Source organism: Rhinoderma darwinii, chromosome 8 (assembly GCF_050947455.1).
Source record: "Rhinoderma darwinii isolate aRhiDar2 chromosome 8, aRhiDar2.hap1, whole genome shotgun sequence".
Lineage (NCBI taxonomy): Eukaryota > Metazoa > Chordata > Amphibia > Anura > Rhinodermatidae > Rhinoderma > Rhinoderma darwinii.
In genome coordinates, this window is record NC_134694.1 from 12,983,549 (window position 1) to 12,998,163 (window position 14,615).

The following is a 14,615-nucleotide window of genomic DNA, read 5'->3' on the forward strand; positions in this document are numbered from 1 at the left end:
AATGTAATCACGATTACAGTACGGGACAGTTTTCCCATGGGGAGGCAGTGACACCTAGCATCATAGATAACTATGATAATAGGAGCCCGGCTCCCTGCGGTGTGTTCGGTCCGGGAAATGCGGCCGACGTACAGACCGTATATCACGGATCCAACACGCTTGTGTGTGAGGCTCCTTAGGCTATGTTCACACGCTTAACATAAAACGTCTTTAAACACGGAGCTGTTTTCAAGGCAAAACAGCCCGATTTTCAGCTGTTTTTTAAGCAACTAGTGTTTTTTGCAGCGTTTTTTTACGGACGTTTTTAGAGCTGTTTTTCTGTAGAGTCAATGTTTTTAAAAAACAGCCGCGTAAAAAACGCCCCTTGGGAACGGAATGCCGTTTTTCCCATTGAAATCAATGGCCAGATATTTGGAGGCATTACGGCCCGAAAAACGGTTGAAAATAGGCTGTGTGAACATACCCTTACACTTGACACCAGCTGAGTATGGCTCAGCCCATGACGTCAAATGGCGGGAAGGGGTTAAGTACATTATTGACTTCTGCCTCCGGACAACTTCTCCAGATGAAGGACCTCAGATCTATATATTGGGGGAGATTTCCCAAAACTAGTGCAATTACAAAGTGGAGTGGTTGCCCATAGCAACCAATTAGGTAGATGCTTTCATTTTCCAAAGGACCTCTGAAAAATGAGAAGTGGCTTGTGATTGGTTGCCATGAACAACTACACCACATTTTCATTTGCATTGGTTTTGATATATCTCCCTAAAGCTTGTATACGGCCCTACTAAATAGATTAGATTTCACATTTTAGATGCTCGGAAATTTGTGTGTCAACCCCTCTGGGACTTCTAGTGGCGTTCATATTGGTTGTCACCCCGTAGACGATAACAAAGAAATTACATTTCTTACAAAATTGTCAAAGGAAGACGCCTCAAGGACTGTCCACTGTGACCAATGACGAAACAGCAAAAATAAATCAATGTATAGTGAGCACTGTCAGCAAGATAAAAAGTTTAAAGGGGTCTCAAGGTTTAGGAAAAAGGGTATGCTGTTTTTCGAGAAATAGCACCACTTTCGTCCACGGGCTGTGTCTGGTATTGCAGATTACCCTGATTCAAGTAAAAGGAGCGGATATGTAATACCAGAATAACCCATGGACAAGAGTGGCGCTGTTTCTGGGAAAATAGCAGATGCTTTTTTTTTCCAATGGACATCCCCTTTAATCACTTTAATCCCGTTCCTTTACACTGATTTTCTTGCCAACATCGCCCGCTATATCTTGATTTTTTTCTCATTGTTTCTTCACTTTGCCAGCGATTCAGATATCACTTTGTTGCGTCCAAGGTGGCTCAGCAGACAACTTACAATGTATCCCTGCCTTGCCAGAGATGTGCCAGTAAACGCACAACCGCACTAGATGAGCACGTTTTTACATACCTTTCCTCTCCGCTATGGTCCCGGTGTGCTTTTTTTCCCTTTAGGCCTCCTTCACATACACTATATTTCCATTGTTTTTCATGACTTTTTTTGCAAGCGTTTTTGGCGTTGCTTTAAAATAGGCCTTTTTATAACGCCAGAAAAAACGCCACTGACCACAAAAACGCCACAAATCAAAACGCAGTGTAGTGTGTTTTATATTTGAATATAGACTTTAATATAGCATCTGGCTGCACAAAGAAACACACGAAAAAACACTGTTAGAGACGCTATTAAAAACGCCATCAAAACGCTGCGTGTGAATCCAGCCTTAGCCAACACTATGAACAACGTCATCTTGTACAGTCCCTCAAAAGACCTCTCAGGACAACCCCCATCAATATACCCTATTAGATCGAATGGACATCATAGATGGGGGGGGGGGGGTTCTTGGTTGGGACTCTCATCGATTAGCCAGAACAGAGAGCGGCTGCAAAGAGTGGCCCTCGCTCTGGTGGACTCTGTGACCAGCGGAGGGCTGCATTTAGTCAGATGGTTGATCTTGCCAGACAAACCCTTTAAGTAAATGATATAGTCAACTAAACTATGATTGGAGCCGCCATGACGCTTGTTTATCAGCTGACCGGATCTTTTATGCGGCCAGAAAAATGGTCGCTTTTCGGGCAGCGCATGCATTTTCCTTTGTAAACGGGATGTGCTGCCCACAAGATGCAAACGTATGGGGACGAACGATAATAATCGTTATCCCCTATACATTTCGATGATTGCTTTGTTTGAATAGAGCAAATGAGCGCAGGTCAACATGCTGTATTGTCGATTGTCGCTCTTTTAACGGGCCTTTAATTCAGCACACAAAATGCAGGTCTCCACAGTAATGTCATTATCGTTGATTGGCGCTCCATACTGGGCAGGGATCTGTGGTGTCCAAGTCAGGCATAGATGCACAACAATCCATACGACACTTTCTGCTGACTAGATCCGATAATGCCGAAATATAGCTAGGCGGTGTAATGGAAGAAAGCCGGATCTGTAATAGTATTCATGGCTCAGAACCTGCTCCAGCGAGGCATGCAAAAAGCCTCCGTACTGTCAGATGTGATAATCAGCCCTGGCGTCCTTCTCTTGTGCTCCGCCTGTTACTATCCTGCCGCAGATTAAAATGTATCCCAGTAAAGCAAAGCGACTCTTGGGTTGTGCTTTTGGTTCAAATATGTATTTTCCTCGAAGAGGAATCAATATGAAACCCTACAGTCCAGAAAAGCCATATGCCCTATCACCCATTTACTGCCCCACAAAGTGCCAATCATTGGACAAAAGTTTAGCATGTATAGAAGTGCATGATCACGGTTTCCGTGTTATCGCGTGACCTCACTTGGTGCTTATGGGGCATCTACTGTTTTCATACAGAATGCGACAGAAAAATTGTAGCATGCACCAACAGAGCCTGTGCGGCAGCACACGGAGGCTGTGCACTCCATAAAAGGGAGCCATACGACCTCGGTGCTCTGCCGTATAGGTTCTGTGTGCTCGGTTTGAAATCCAAAATTGCTCAAAGGGAGAAAATCCAATCTCCAGAAGGGAGTGGAAGTCCCACTAAAGGTAATTTACTAAATAATCAACAACCAATCAGAATTGATAGGGCAGCACAGGTACAAGGAGAAACTTTCCAGCTGGGTGACAACCAGTATAGGCTTTGTAATGGCTGCTATTGGTGGTTGTCGTCCAGGAGCTTTGAGGCATCGTACTTGCAGTTTTGTTAATTTAGACTAAATTTAAGTCTAAATGAAATCATTAGGTCTAGGATGGGACTGGTTGTGAGCACTATCCAGGTGTTTTAAAGGGGTATTCCCATCTCAGACATTTATCTCATAACCCCGTTTTAGAGATAGGTACGGGTTCCAGAGGTGGAACCGAAATCTATCTGACATTTTTTTATATATCATATAGATGGTAATACCCCTTTAAAGGGGTTTTCCTAAGAATAGGCCATTAATGTGTGATCGGTGGGGGTCCAACCACCAGGACCCTTACTTATCAGCAGAACGAATGTGTAGAGTTGCACCCTCTTCACACCAATACCCGACACAGCAACATCCATATGTGTACAGCTATGTCCGATACTACCGTTCGTCCACGCAAGTGAACAGGGCAGAGCAGCAGTAACATAGAAATTGGCAAAGACGTTGTCAGTAATAAAGAGGCCACTTCTGCCACTTATTGGCCTCCCCACAGTATAATGCCCCCATTGCTGCCCCCACACAGTATAATGCCCCCATTGCTGCCCCCACACTGTATAATGCCCCCATAGCTGCCCCCCACACAGTATCATGCCCCCAGAGTGCTCATCTCACAGTATAATTCCCCCATAGTGCCCATCACACATTATAATGCCCTTATAGTTACCCCCACACTGTATAATGCCCCACATAGCTGCCCCGCACACCGTATAATACTCCATAGTGCCCCCACACAGTAGAATGCCCCCATAGTTGCCCGACACACAATATAATGCCCCATAGTTGCCCAGCACACACTATAATGTCCCTATAGTGCCTTCCACACAGAATAAGCTTGCCCCACACAGTATAATGCTCCTATAGTACCCCCACACAGTATAATGTCCCATAACTACCCCCACACAGTATAATACCCCATACCTCCCCTCACAAAGTATAACCCCCGTAGCTGCCCCCACTCAGTTTAATAGCCCCATAGCTGCCCCACATTCAGTATAACACCCCATATTACCTAATAAAAATACTAAAATACTCAATTACTCCATATTCTTCGGTCTGTGCTTTGTGTGGCTTGGGGCAGAAAGGCGCAATGATGTCACTGCATTGCCCCTGTCTGCACCGAGCCGCTCATGGCTGGCAGTTCATAGTGAATGGCGGAGAAGAGAGCTGACAGCTCCCTGCTCCACCATTGGATTCAACGGTCTCTGCGTCCTAAGGACGCAGATACAGTTTAACCTGGGACATGCCACCGTCCACCCGGGACACCGTCCGGAATCCAAGACTGTCTCGCTGGATCTGAGACGTTTGGGAGGTATACAATGCACTGCAGACCCTTCTGGCAACAAAGTGGTTACAGGAACACCTTACTCTGAGTCGCAGATGTAGCAGGATTTAAGATGTGCCTGTCACAAACTTTAATGATCATAAAATTTCTTCAGCCTCTTCTAATGCTCCATTTTAATTTGCATGTAGTAGCATTTCAGCGGGGGAAAATGCTGATGTGCCGTTATGTTAATGCCTTTCTGCATGTTACATCCACTCATAAATCTGGAAAAAGAAGATTTTAGTACAAGCTCTTCCCAACTAAATAAATAAATAAATAAACATCACAACGGACTATGTTTTACCTTTTACTGGTGAATATTTAGCATTTATATTGTAGCTACAATTATAGTCCTATTGATAAATCTGCCCTAAGTCTTAAGATGAAGAGGAGGGGGTTACTTAAGTTACAGGACAACTCCTGCTGCGTGTCTCTGCTTGGAGGAGCCGTCGTACGTTCATCATACACGATTATTGAGCTGCACTTTGCAAACGCAATTACGCAATTTCTATTTCTTCACCCACTTTTACCAACACAAATGACATCCATTTGCACCAATTGTAACTTAATTAACGTGTAACTCCAACTTTAAGCATTACTTTGTTTTTAAGTCCATAATTTTGTGCTGGTTCATTTTGTAATTTATCTTTAGAAGGGTCGGGGCCCCATATTTTGTATACCTAAATTACATGATAACATTTCTGATCGCCAGCCACCACTAGAGGGAGCTACCCGAAGACCCTTTTTTAAAGCTCCCTTTGAGCTCACTACTAAATCTGTATTGAGTAAGCACCTAAGCTCCCGCTAGTGGTGGCTGCAGGCAGCCACAATTTCATCATGTAACTCTATGACTATACATGGGAAATGAACCAACATCCTTAAAGATGTATTATAAAATTAGGTATGTATACAAGATCTCTATTATCCAATTATGTATGTTTTCAGTTTTGTGCTTTATTTCAGCCCGTTCCAGTGTGGACCACTTTCCGTGTTGGGATGTTCTCAGGACTTATTATTGCCTTTTGTTTGCTAATCATCATTGCAGGTATAGAACTCAAGGCTAGATTATAGGGAAGGAACAAGAAGCAATTGTCCACCTCCCAGTTTCTTCAAGACGTAAGAGTTGCAATTTATTGCCTGAGGAAGATAAGAGGCTGCTATACACTTCCGGCTCTGTCACCAGATTATAAGTGCCCTATTTCTTGCGAGATCACGCTGTGCTGTGTAAGTCACACAAAAACTTTACTGAAGTGTCGGGAGTGTGAATAGACATTGCGTCCTGGCTCGAGGTGATGTCTATTCACTCTCAAGACACTTCAGTATGTGGGAATGTGACAGCACAGCGTGATCACACTGTGCTGAGCACAAATGGACATGAATGTGGAGAAGTGTATGGTGCTGATTGGTCACTGATTGGTCAGCGTCATACACTCCTCTGTACAACGCCCACTTGGTCTAAAGTTTAAAAAAACACCCAGTTGGGCATTAAGAAACTAATTAGCATAAGTCTAAAATTGCTCATAACTTGCTAAAAAAATTATTGTTTTTCAAATTAAAAACCACTGTTATCTACATTACAGCGCCGATCAGATTATGTAGGAGATAGGCACTTATCTGATGACAGAGCCTCTTTAAGCTTCGTTGACATCTGCGTCAGGGTCCCATTCTGATGTTCCGTTGGAGCTTCCAGTCAGAAGGGGACCCTGACTGAAACCATAGGTTTCCATTTGCATCACCATTGATTTCAACGGTGACGGATCCGGTGCAAATGGTTTCCGTTTGTCTCAGTTGTGCAAGGGTTCCGTCATTTTGACAGAATGAATAGCATAGTAAACTACGGTATTAATTTAGTCAAAACAACAGAACCCTTGCACAACTGAGACAAACTAAGCCATTGGCACCGGATCCGTCACCATTGAAATCAATCGTGATGCAAACAGAAACCTATGGTTTCCGTTTGTCTCAGTCAGAATTCCGTTCTGACGGGAAACTCTGACGGAACGTTAGAATGGAACCCTGATGCAGATGTGAATGAAGCCTAATATCCAGGGGAACAAAGGATCAGGCATGTTAAAGGAGTTGTATGAGATAGGAAAAACTTGACTGCTTGCTTCCAGAAATGGCGCCAATCTTGTCCATGGGCAGTGTGTGGTACTGCAGTACTAGATACAGCCTATGGACAAAAATGGTGTTGGAGTGGGAGAGTTGGATTGACAGATTCTGTTGCCACATGTTATGACACTACTACAGGGGATGGAGCCCCACCAATTTTTTTGTCATGGGGCATCCACTTATTTTGAGCTGGCCCTGACATGACTCGATCGATCTATCTAAATGTATTGTTCTGTATTTTAGTCTTTCATTCACCCAGGGTAATCACTATTTGGCCACTACTACGGTTCTACAGAGGAGGATTTTTGATTGTTGAATTTTTCTTGTTTTTGGGGATAAATAACTATGGCTGGAGAAAAGCTGGAGTGAACCATATCCTAATATTTGAGCTGGACCCAAGAGACAATCTCTCCTTCCTTCAGTTATTTGAGGTAAAAGCCCCTATATAATTGTTTGTATGGATGACAGTTTTATCATCTACTACTAAGTTAGATAGGGCCTCCTTATGTGAACACCTATAACGGTCACCTATAACTACGGCACACTGGGACACAGGGCTTCAGGATAATTAATTGAAGGCAATACTGAGGGTACTATGGTATCTAAAAGTGATCGGTCACAGAGCATTGGCATACTGAAACTTGGGAGTCCTAGAACAAAAAGACACACCAAAAACAAGTAGAAGTCCCATGAGGGTATGTTCACACACGGAGTCAAAAACATCTGAAAATACGGAGCGGTTTTCAAGGGAAAACAGCTCCTGATTTTCAGATGTTTTTGAAGACACTCGCGATTTTCGCTGCGTTTTTCACGGACGTTTTTGGAGCTGTTTTCTATAGAGTCAATGAAAAACAGCTCCAAAAACGTCCCAAGAAGTGACCTGCACTTCTTTTTCACGGCCGTTTTTTTACGCAGCCGTTTTGAAAAACAGCCGCGGAAAAAAAAACGGCCCGTCGGAACAGAATGCCGTTTTTCTCATTGTTTACACTTTACTGATCCGAGACAATTCTAGTACTACTGAGAGTCCAATGGCATCTAAAAACACTGGGTCACAGACCAATGGCATACTGATACTTGGGAGTCCTAGAACAATGACACACCGACAACATGTAGAAGTCCCATAACAATGGTGCACTCATTCTAGAACAATTGGTGAATTGAGGGATCCTAGAACAACTCTGACAATTAAGTCCTGCAACAATGGCACCATAACAATTGGCAGATCTAGAACAATCAGTAAGGCCTCATTTACACGAGCGTAATATACGCGCGTGCTTTTCACGCGTGTCGTACGCACCTATATTAGTCTATGGGGCAGTGTAGACGATGCGTGAATTTTGCGCAGCGCAAGTGTGTTGCGTAAAACTCACGACATGTTCTATAATCGTGCTTTTTTCGCGCATCACGCACCCATTGAAGTCAATGGGTGCGTGAAAGCCACGCATGCCGCACGGAAGCACTTCCGTGCGAACTGCGTGATTCGCACAAGAGCTGTCAAAAGGATGAATGTAAACAGAAAAGCACCACGTGCTTTTCTGTTTACAAACATCCAAACGGAGTGTCAAATTAGAGATGAGCGCACCGAACTTCACCGGGTTCGGCCGAACTCGTTTTGACCGAACCCGGCAAAAAATGTTCGGGTACGCGACGGCAGGAGACAGTCACTGTCCACGGTGCTGAAAGAGTTAAACTGGTTCAGCACCATGGACAGTGACTTCCGATCACAATATACATATACGTGTAAAAAAAACAAGAGGTTCTGACTTACCGATAACTCCCGGGTTCTTCCTCCAGTCCAACCTCCCGGGATGACAATTCAGTCCAAGTGACAGCTGCAGCCAATCACAGGCCAAGCACAGCCTGCAGCCAATCACAGGCTGCAGCGGTCTCATGGACTGCCGCGTCATCCTGGGAGGTGGGGCCGGATGACAAGAGAGGGACGCGTCACCAAGGCAACGGCCGGGAGACCGGACTGGAGGAAGCAGGAAGTATGAACGTCTTTTTTTGATTCACAGGTTGGTGTATATTGTGCTCGGAACTCACTGTCGAGGGTGCTGAAAGAGTTACTGCCGATCAGTTAGCTCTTTCAGCACCTTGGACAGTGACGGGCGTCGACTAGCCTCATCTCTATGATGGCGGCTGCGCGAAAATCACGCAGCCACGCATCATACACGGATGACACACGGAGCTGTCAAATGCCTTTTGCGCGCGCAAAACGCAGCGTTTTTTGCGCGCGCAAAACGCACACGTTCGTGTAAATCAGGCCTAACTGTTAGAGGTGGAAGTCCCAGCACAATGATAATTATACTTGAGAGCTCTAGAACAATGGTAAACTAAGACAACTGGGATTCTTCAAACAAAGATACACTTTAGAGACCTAGAATAATAAGGAACTCATGCTTGGCACTCTAGAACAGTTAACACTTTACTGCCCCTAGACAATTTATTGAAAGGTACTACTCAGCTTCCTATGGTATCTAAAAACCATGGGTCACAGAAAAACAGCATACGGAAACTTGGTAGTCCTTGAACAATGATACATCGATAACAACTAGAAGTCCTGTCACAATGGGGAACTGATATTTAGCATTCTAGAACAATTGGTCAATTGAGAAGTCCTAGAACAATGGTAAAATTAGGCCTTGAGACTGACACTTTGGAGTAATAGAACAATGACACCATGACAATTGAGAGATCTAGAACAATCAGTAACTGGTAGAGGTGGAAGTCCCAACACAATAATAATTATACTTGAAAGCTCTAGAACAATGGTAAACTAAGACACTTGGGATTCTTCGAACAAAGATACACTTTAGAGACCTAGAACAATAAGGAACTCATGCTTGGCACTCTAGAACAGTTAACACTTTACTTTTGTAATTTTGTTTAGGCATCATTTACACGAGCGTAATATACGCGCGTGCATTTCACGCGTGTCGTACGCACCTATATTACTCTATGGGGCAGTGCAGACAGTCCGTGGGTTTTGCGCAGCGTGAGTCCGCTGCGTAAAACTGACGACATGTTCTATATTTCTGCGTTTCTCCACGCATCACGCACCCATTGAAGTCAATGGGTGCGTGAAAAGCACACAGGTCGCACGGAAGCACTTCCGTGCGAACTGCGTGGTTCGCGCAACAGCTGTCAAACTCTGAATGTAAACAGAAAAGCACCACGTGCTTTTCTGTTTACAAACATCCAAAACGGAGTGTCATAATGATGGCGGCTGCGCGAAAAGCACGCAGCCGCGCATCATACACGGATGACACACGCAGCTGTTAAGTGCATTTTGCGCGCGCAATACGCCGCGTTTTTTGCATGCGCAAAACGCACACGCTCGTGTAAATCAGGCCTTAGTGCTATTTTTGGAGTGGCACCATATTTAGATTCATGATCTCCTGTAGCTTATTTTGTTCTTCCACTCTTCATTGTCTTGGTTTAGATTGCAGGAGTTCTTGGAGTAACCTGGTGTGTAAGTGTCTTGAGCTGCCTATACAGCCAGCCATTCCCAATTCCTCTCCAGATCAATCCACTGGCTTTCTACAGCTTTCTCCTCTTTCTTCTTCTCAATCCCACCAAAACCTTCTACTACAAATCCAGGATGTGGCTGCTGAAATTAATGGTGAGGCCTAATCTGGAAGCTTGTCCAGTCTTAATAGTACAATGCAAATGAATGCTTCACCCTGTTGCCTCTGATTTCCTAAATGGCTTTGCTAATTATATTATAAGAACGCAAGGCCTAATGCCTAATTACAGAATTAATGGAGCATGTTAGATACAAAGTACATAGTTTAGAAAGAACTTTTACCTTTCCGGCTATCTTTATTGGCTCTTCCTTTGCAGTCACCAACTGAGGAAAAAGACAAAGTTAAATCGCACATTTCCAAAGTTCTCCTGTATTTCCGTTCCTATAATTAACCCAACACCCAGTCATGGAGAATATCATTGGCAGCCTAATGAGTTGTGCCAAAATTCTCATGTCATTTGGGCCATCTTGATAAATTTGGGGCAAATTGTGCCATTTATGTTGACTGTTTCCGTATTTGACGGCAACAGGATGCAAGATGGCAATGTAAAGTGATAAGGTTCGTTTAGCCCAGCGCAGGACAATCTATATATCTTTATTGTCGCTCCAATCAATCATCGTCCCTAAATAAATTTTAATAGGGATAATCTAAAATTTAGAGAATCCAGAGATGGAACCAGGCCAAGTAAAGCAGCAGGAAGCTATAAATGAATGTGGATCTGTCAGGGAGAGGGGCTGAGCTCGGGGATATATAGTCTTCTATGATTTTATTTTAGCGGTTTCATGTAAAAAGCTTTTTAACTGCTGTCAGGACTAGTAGAGAAAGCCTGTGAGCCTCACAGGCTTTCTCAAGTAGTCCTGGCAGTAGTTAAACACCTTTTTATATGAAAATTCAAAATCCTATAATAAAAAACGATATCTCCCCAAGCTCAGGGTCTCCCCCTCTATCATATGCTGCCCTCAGATAGCAGACAAACAGATCCACTTTAAGGGCTGTCAGGAAGGAGTGAGTAAACATACTGGCTCCATATAAGTTCACTTGGGCTAGACTCCTAGATTTGGTGATAGTACTGTGGGTTACAATCCCAGAAAAAATAATAATTATATATATGAATGAATATATATATATATATATATATATATATATATATATATACACACACACACACACACACACACACACACACACACATACATACATACACATATATTATTTATTATGCATTATGCATGATGCGGACAGGAATGATAATTAGTTAATATTAAATTAAAGGGGGTGTCTGGTTTAGTCCTGTTCTAACTGTACTCTGATGACATCTGGTCATTAAACTGGCTACTCTCCTTTGTTGAACAGTATAAAGTAGCCACAGCTCCTCTGCATAAGGTGGGCTTTGCAGATTTCTGGCTGGCGGACCAGTTGAACAGTCTAACCCCGGTATTTGTGGACTTCTGGGCATTGTGCTGCTTTTATATATTTGATGTGAACTGGAAGAGCCCAAATACAATGACTCTGAACCATACAGGTAACAACATTAAAAAAAAAATATTACCATCTTTTTGGAGTTTGTAGGTTCTCCTTGGGTTCACACTGAATGAGCATCTTATAACTTCATTTACGGACACCAAATACGTGACATCAACGTACCTTCTCCTGATGGTGCAGACAATCCCCCAGAGCAGGAGCCTCTCTCTAGTGGTTCTCCCTTCATCAAAGAAAACTGATCAAACTAAAATAAATTTATCAACTTTTCATGAATCCAGTGTATTCAGTTATCACATAACATTCATATTGCAATTTGTTTTTGGCTGCTTTCACACAGCAGTATTTTGGTCAGTATTTTGTATCAGTATTTGGAAGCCAAAACCAGAAATGGGTCCAAATAACGGAAAAGGTGCAAATCTTTTCATTATACATTTACTATGGGTAGGTTCCATTCCTAGTTTTGGCTTCCAAATACTGAGGCAAAATACTGATCGAAACACTTGCCATGTGAAAGACACCTAAATCACAGATAAGTTGAGAAGTTACTTGGAAATAGAAAATATTGACCGTCCAGGATTCTCACTGTGAATAAGCAACTTTTTGACCATCCAAAAAATCTAGACCAGCATGGAAACCAATGGATACCGATGACAACAAAGATACAAATGAAACTTAAATTTAATTTTTTAATTTTAATAATTTTTAAATCATTTAGAAAATATTTTGTTTAGCTAAAGAAGAAAAAAAAAATTCTGAATGAAAACATAAAATAAAATAAATGAAACCGGTTAGAAACGTTTTTACAAGTTAAAAAATATTTTTCGAAATTAAATTTGATTTCTAATTTAAAAAAATAAATAGAATTAAAAAAACAAAAACGTACCCATTCTAAACAAGCCCTAAGTTGAATTAAAGTTTACTTTACTCCATCCAGTCCGTACAAAATATTTCATTTCTAATCCAATGTGGACTGGATAAGAATTAGGGTATGTGCACACACACTAATTACGTCCGTAATTGACGGACGTATTTCAGCCGCAAGTCCCGGACCGAACACAGTGCAGGGAGCCGGGCTCCTAGCATCATACTTATGTACGATGCTAGGAGAACCTGCCTCGCTGCAGGACAACTGTCCCGTACTGTAATCGTGTTTTCAGTACGGGACAGTAGTTCCACGGAGAGGCAGGGACTCCTAGCATCGTACATAAGTATGATGCTAGGAGCCCGGCTCCCTGCACTGAGTTCGGTCCACTACTTGCGGCCAAAATACGTCCCTCAATTACGGACGTAATTAGCGTGTGTGCACATACCCTTATATATATATATTGCAGCGAGGGGGTCGGAAAATGGATGATCGTAATTACTCTCCCCTGTATTTTAGATTTTTTTTACATGTTGCAGATTATCTAGTTTTTCTTTGTAGGCTTCCAGTGCACTAACAATTCTTCAGGAGTGAGAAGATTCATTCAGTGCTTTCCTACCTGGATCCGATTTGCACAATGTCTTAGACGCTATTGGGACAGCAACTCTCTATTCCCTCACATGCTGAATGCTGGGAAATACTCAACCGTTTTTATTATGGTGACATTTGCTGCCATGTTCTCCACTGAAAAAGGTACGAATAAAAGGGGGTAGAAAAAAAGTTTAAAAAAAAATCTTATTTTCTGCTTGGGAGCATCGAGCCGTCTTGGAACGCGTATGAATTATGTATGAAATTGTCAGTTAATTCTGTCTTATTGGTGGCTTTCAAAACACACGTTAATTAGAGAACTAAACACACTTGTCAGGATGTTGTCTTAAAGATATTTTAATTTTCACGGAAGAGAAAACATAATTTCAATTTGCAAATTTTTTTTTTTACAAATGTTTCGGTCTTCCTGATATCTACTGCTGTGTGCATTACACTTTTCGGAGAGTATTTCATTAACAATAGAGATTTCCTTATTGTAAATGGAGATGATCTCAAATTTGGGGCAGATTTATTAATACGGTCTTAAATTCAGACAGCTTAGAATTAGACCAGAGGCGCCAAATTTATCACAGTGACTCATGCTGGGTGATAAGTTTGGCGCATCTTCAGACACTGCTGTCTAACTTTATACCACCTCAGGTTACGTTTAGACCTCTTTTTTCCACCAAAATCCGAATCTTAAGCGAGGCCCCTTTTTATACAACCACGCCCCTTTTCCACTAAACCACGCCCGCTTGTCGCAAAAAGTGTCGAACACTTTAGAAATGTAAAGCATGGCATGTGTTCAATTTCAGACAGAATTCTGGCCCATTGTATTTGCAGATAGAACAAGCTTAATTCATTATAAGCATCAATTTCGGTGACAAGAAAACAAAATCCAAACACATTTATTTACCTTAAAAATAATCCTGTGGGATATTGATACTGCCTAAAATTATACTAAAGAAAACCTCTCCCGGTTCAACCACTGCTCCGATCTTCACCTCCTAGCCCGACGACATAATGATGTGACGTGACCATGGTGGCTATAGTAGCAGCGAACGTCTGCTGGGGTCAAGTGATGTGTTCACCATTGTGCCAGGAAGTGGAATTTGGAGAGTAGAGACCAGTGGAGGCCAGCAGCGGGGGACTAGAGCAGAATTTTTAAATCATAATAATTTTTTATTTTGGGGATCTTAGGCTATGTTCACACGGAGTATTTTGGGGGAGGAATATCTGCCTCAAAGCTCCAAACTGAATTTTGAGGCAGATATTCCTCCCCCAAAATACTCCGTGTGAATAGCAATTATCGCGCCGTTTTTCGCCCGCGGCCATTGAGCGCCGCGGGCATAAAACACGCTTTCTCCTGCCTCCCATTGAAGTCAATGGGAGGTCGGAGGCGGAAGCGCCCGAAGATAGGGCATGTCGCTTCTTTTTCCCGCGAGGCAGTTTTACTGCTCGCGGGAAAAAGACGCCGACGCCTCCCATTGAAATCAATGGGAGGCGTTCTCGGGCCGTTTCTGCCGAGTTTTGCGACGTGGTTT

At 42.8% G+C, this 14,615-nt stretch overlaps 1 protein-coding gene across 2 annotated transcripts in view; it reads left to right on the top strand.

Moving 5' to 3' along the window:
• Positions 1-14,615, top strand: part of LOC142659238 (solute carrier family 53 member 1-like) — a 53,322-nt gene that overhangs the window by 34,381 nt on the left and 4,326 nt on the right. For both annotated transcript variants that reach the window (XM_075835152.1, XM_075835154.1), the window contains 5 exons: positions 5,464-5,545; positions 6,856-7,043; positions 10,055-10,234; positions 11,493-11,661; positions 13,045-13,236. In XM_075835152.1, the coding sequence (XP_075691267.1) occupies positions 5,464-5,545; positions 6,856-7,043; positions 10,055-10,234; positions 11,493-11,661; positions 13,045-13,236 (811 nt within the window). The remainder of the gene's footprint in view (positions 1-5,463; positions 5,546-6,855; positions 7,044-10,054; positions 10,235-11,492; positions 11,662-13,044; positions 13,237-14,615) is intronic.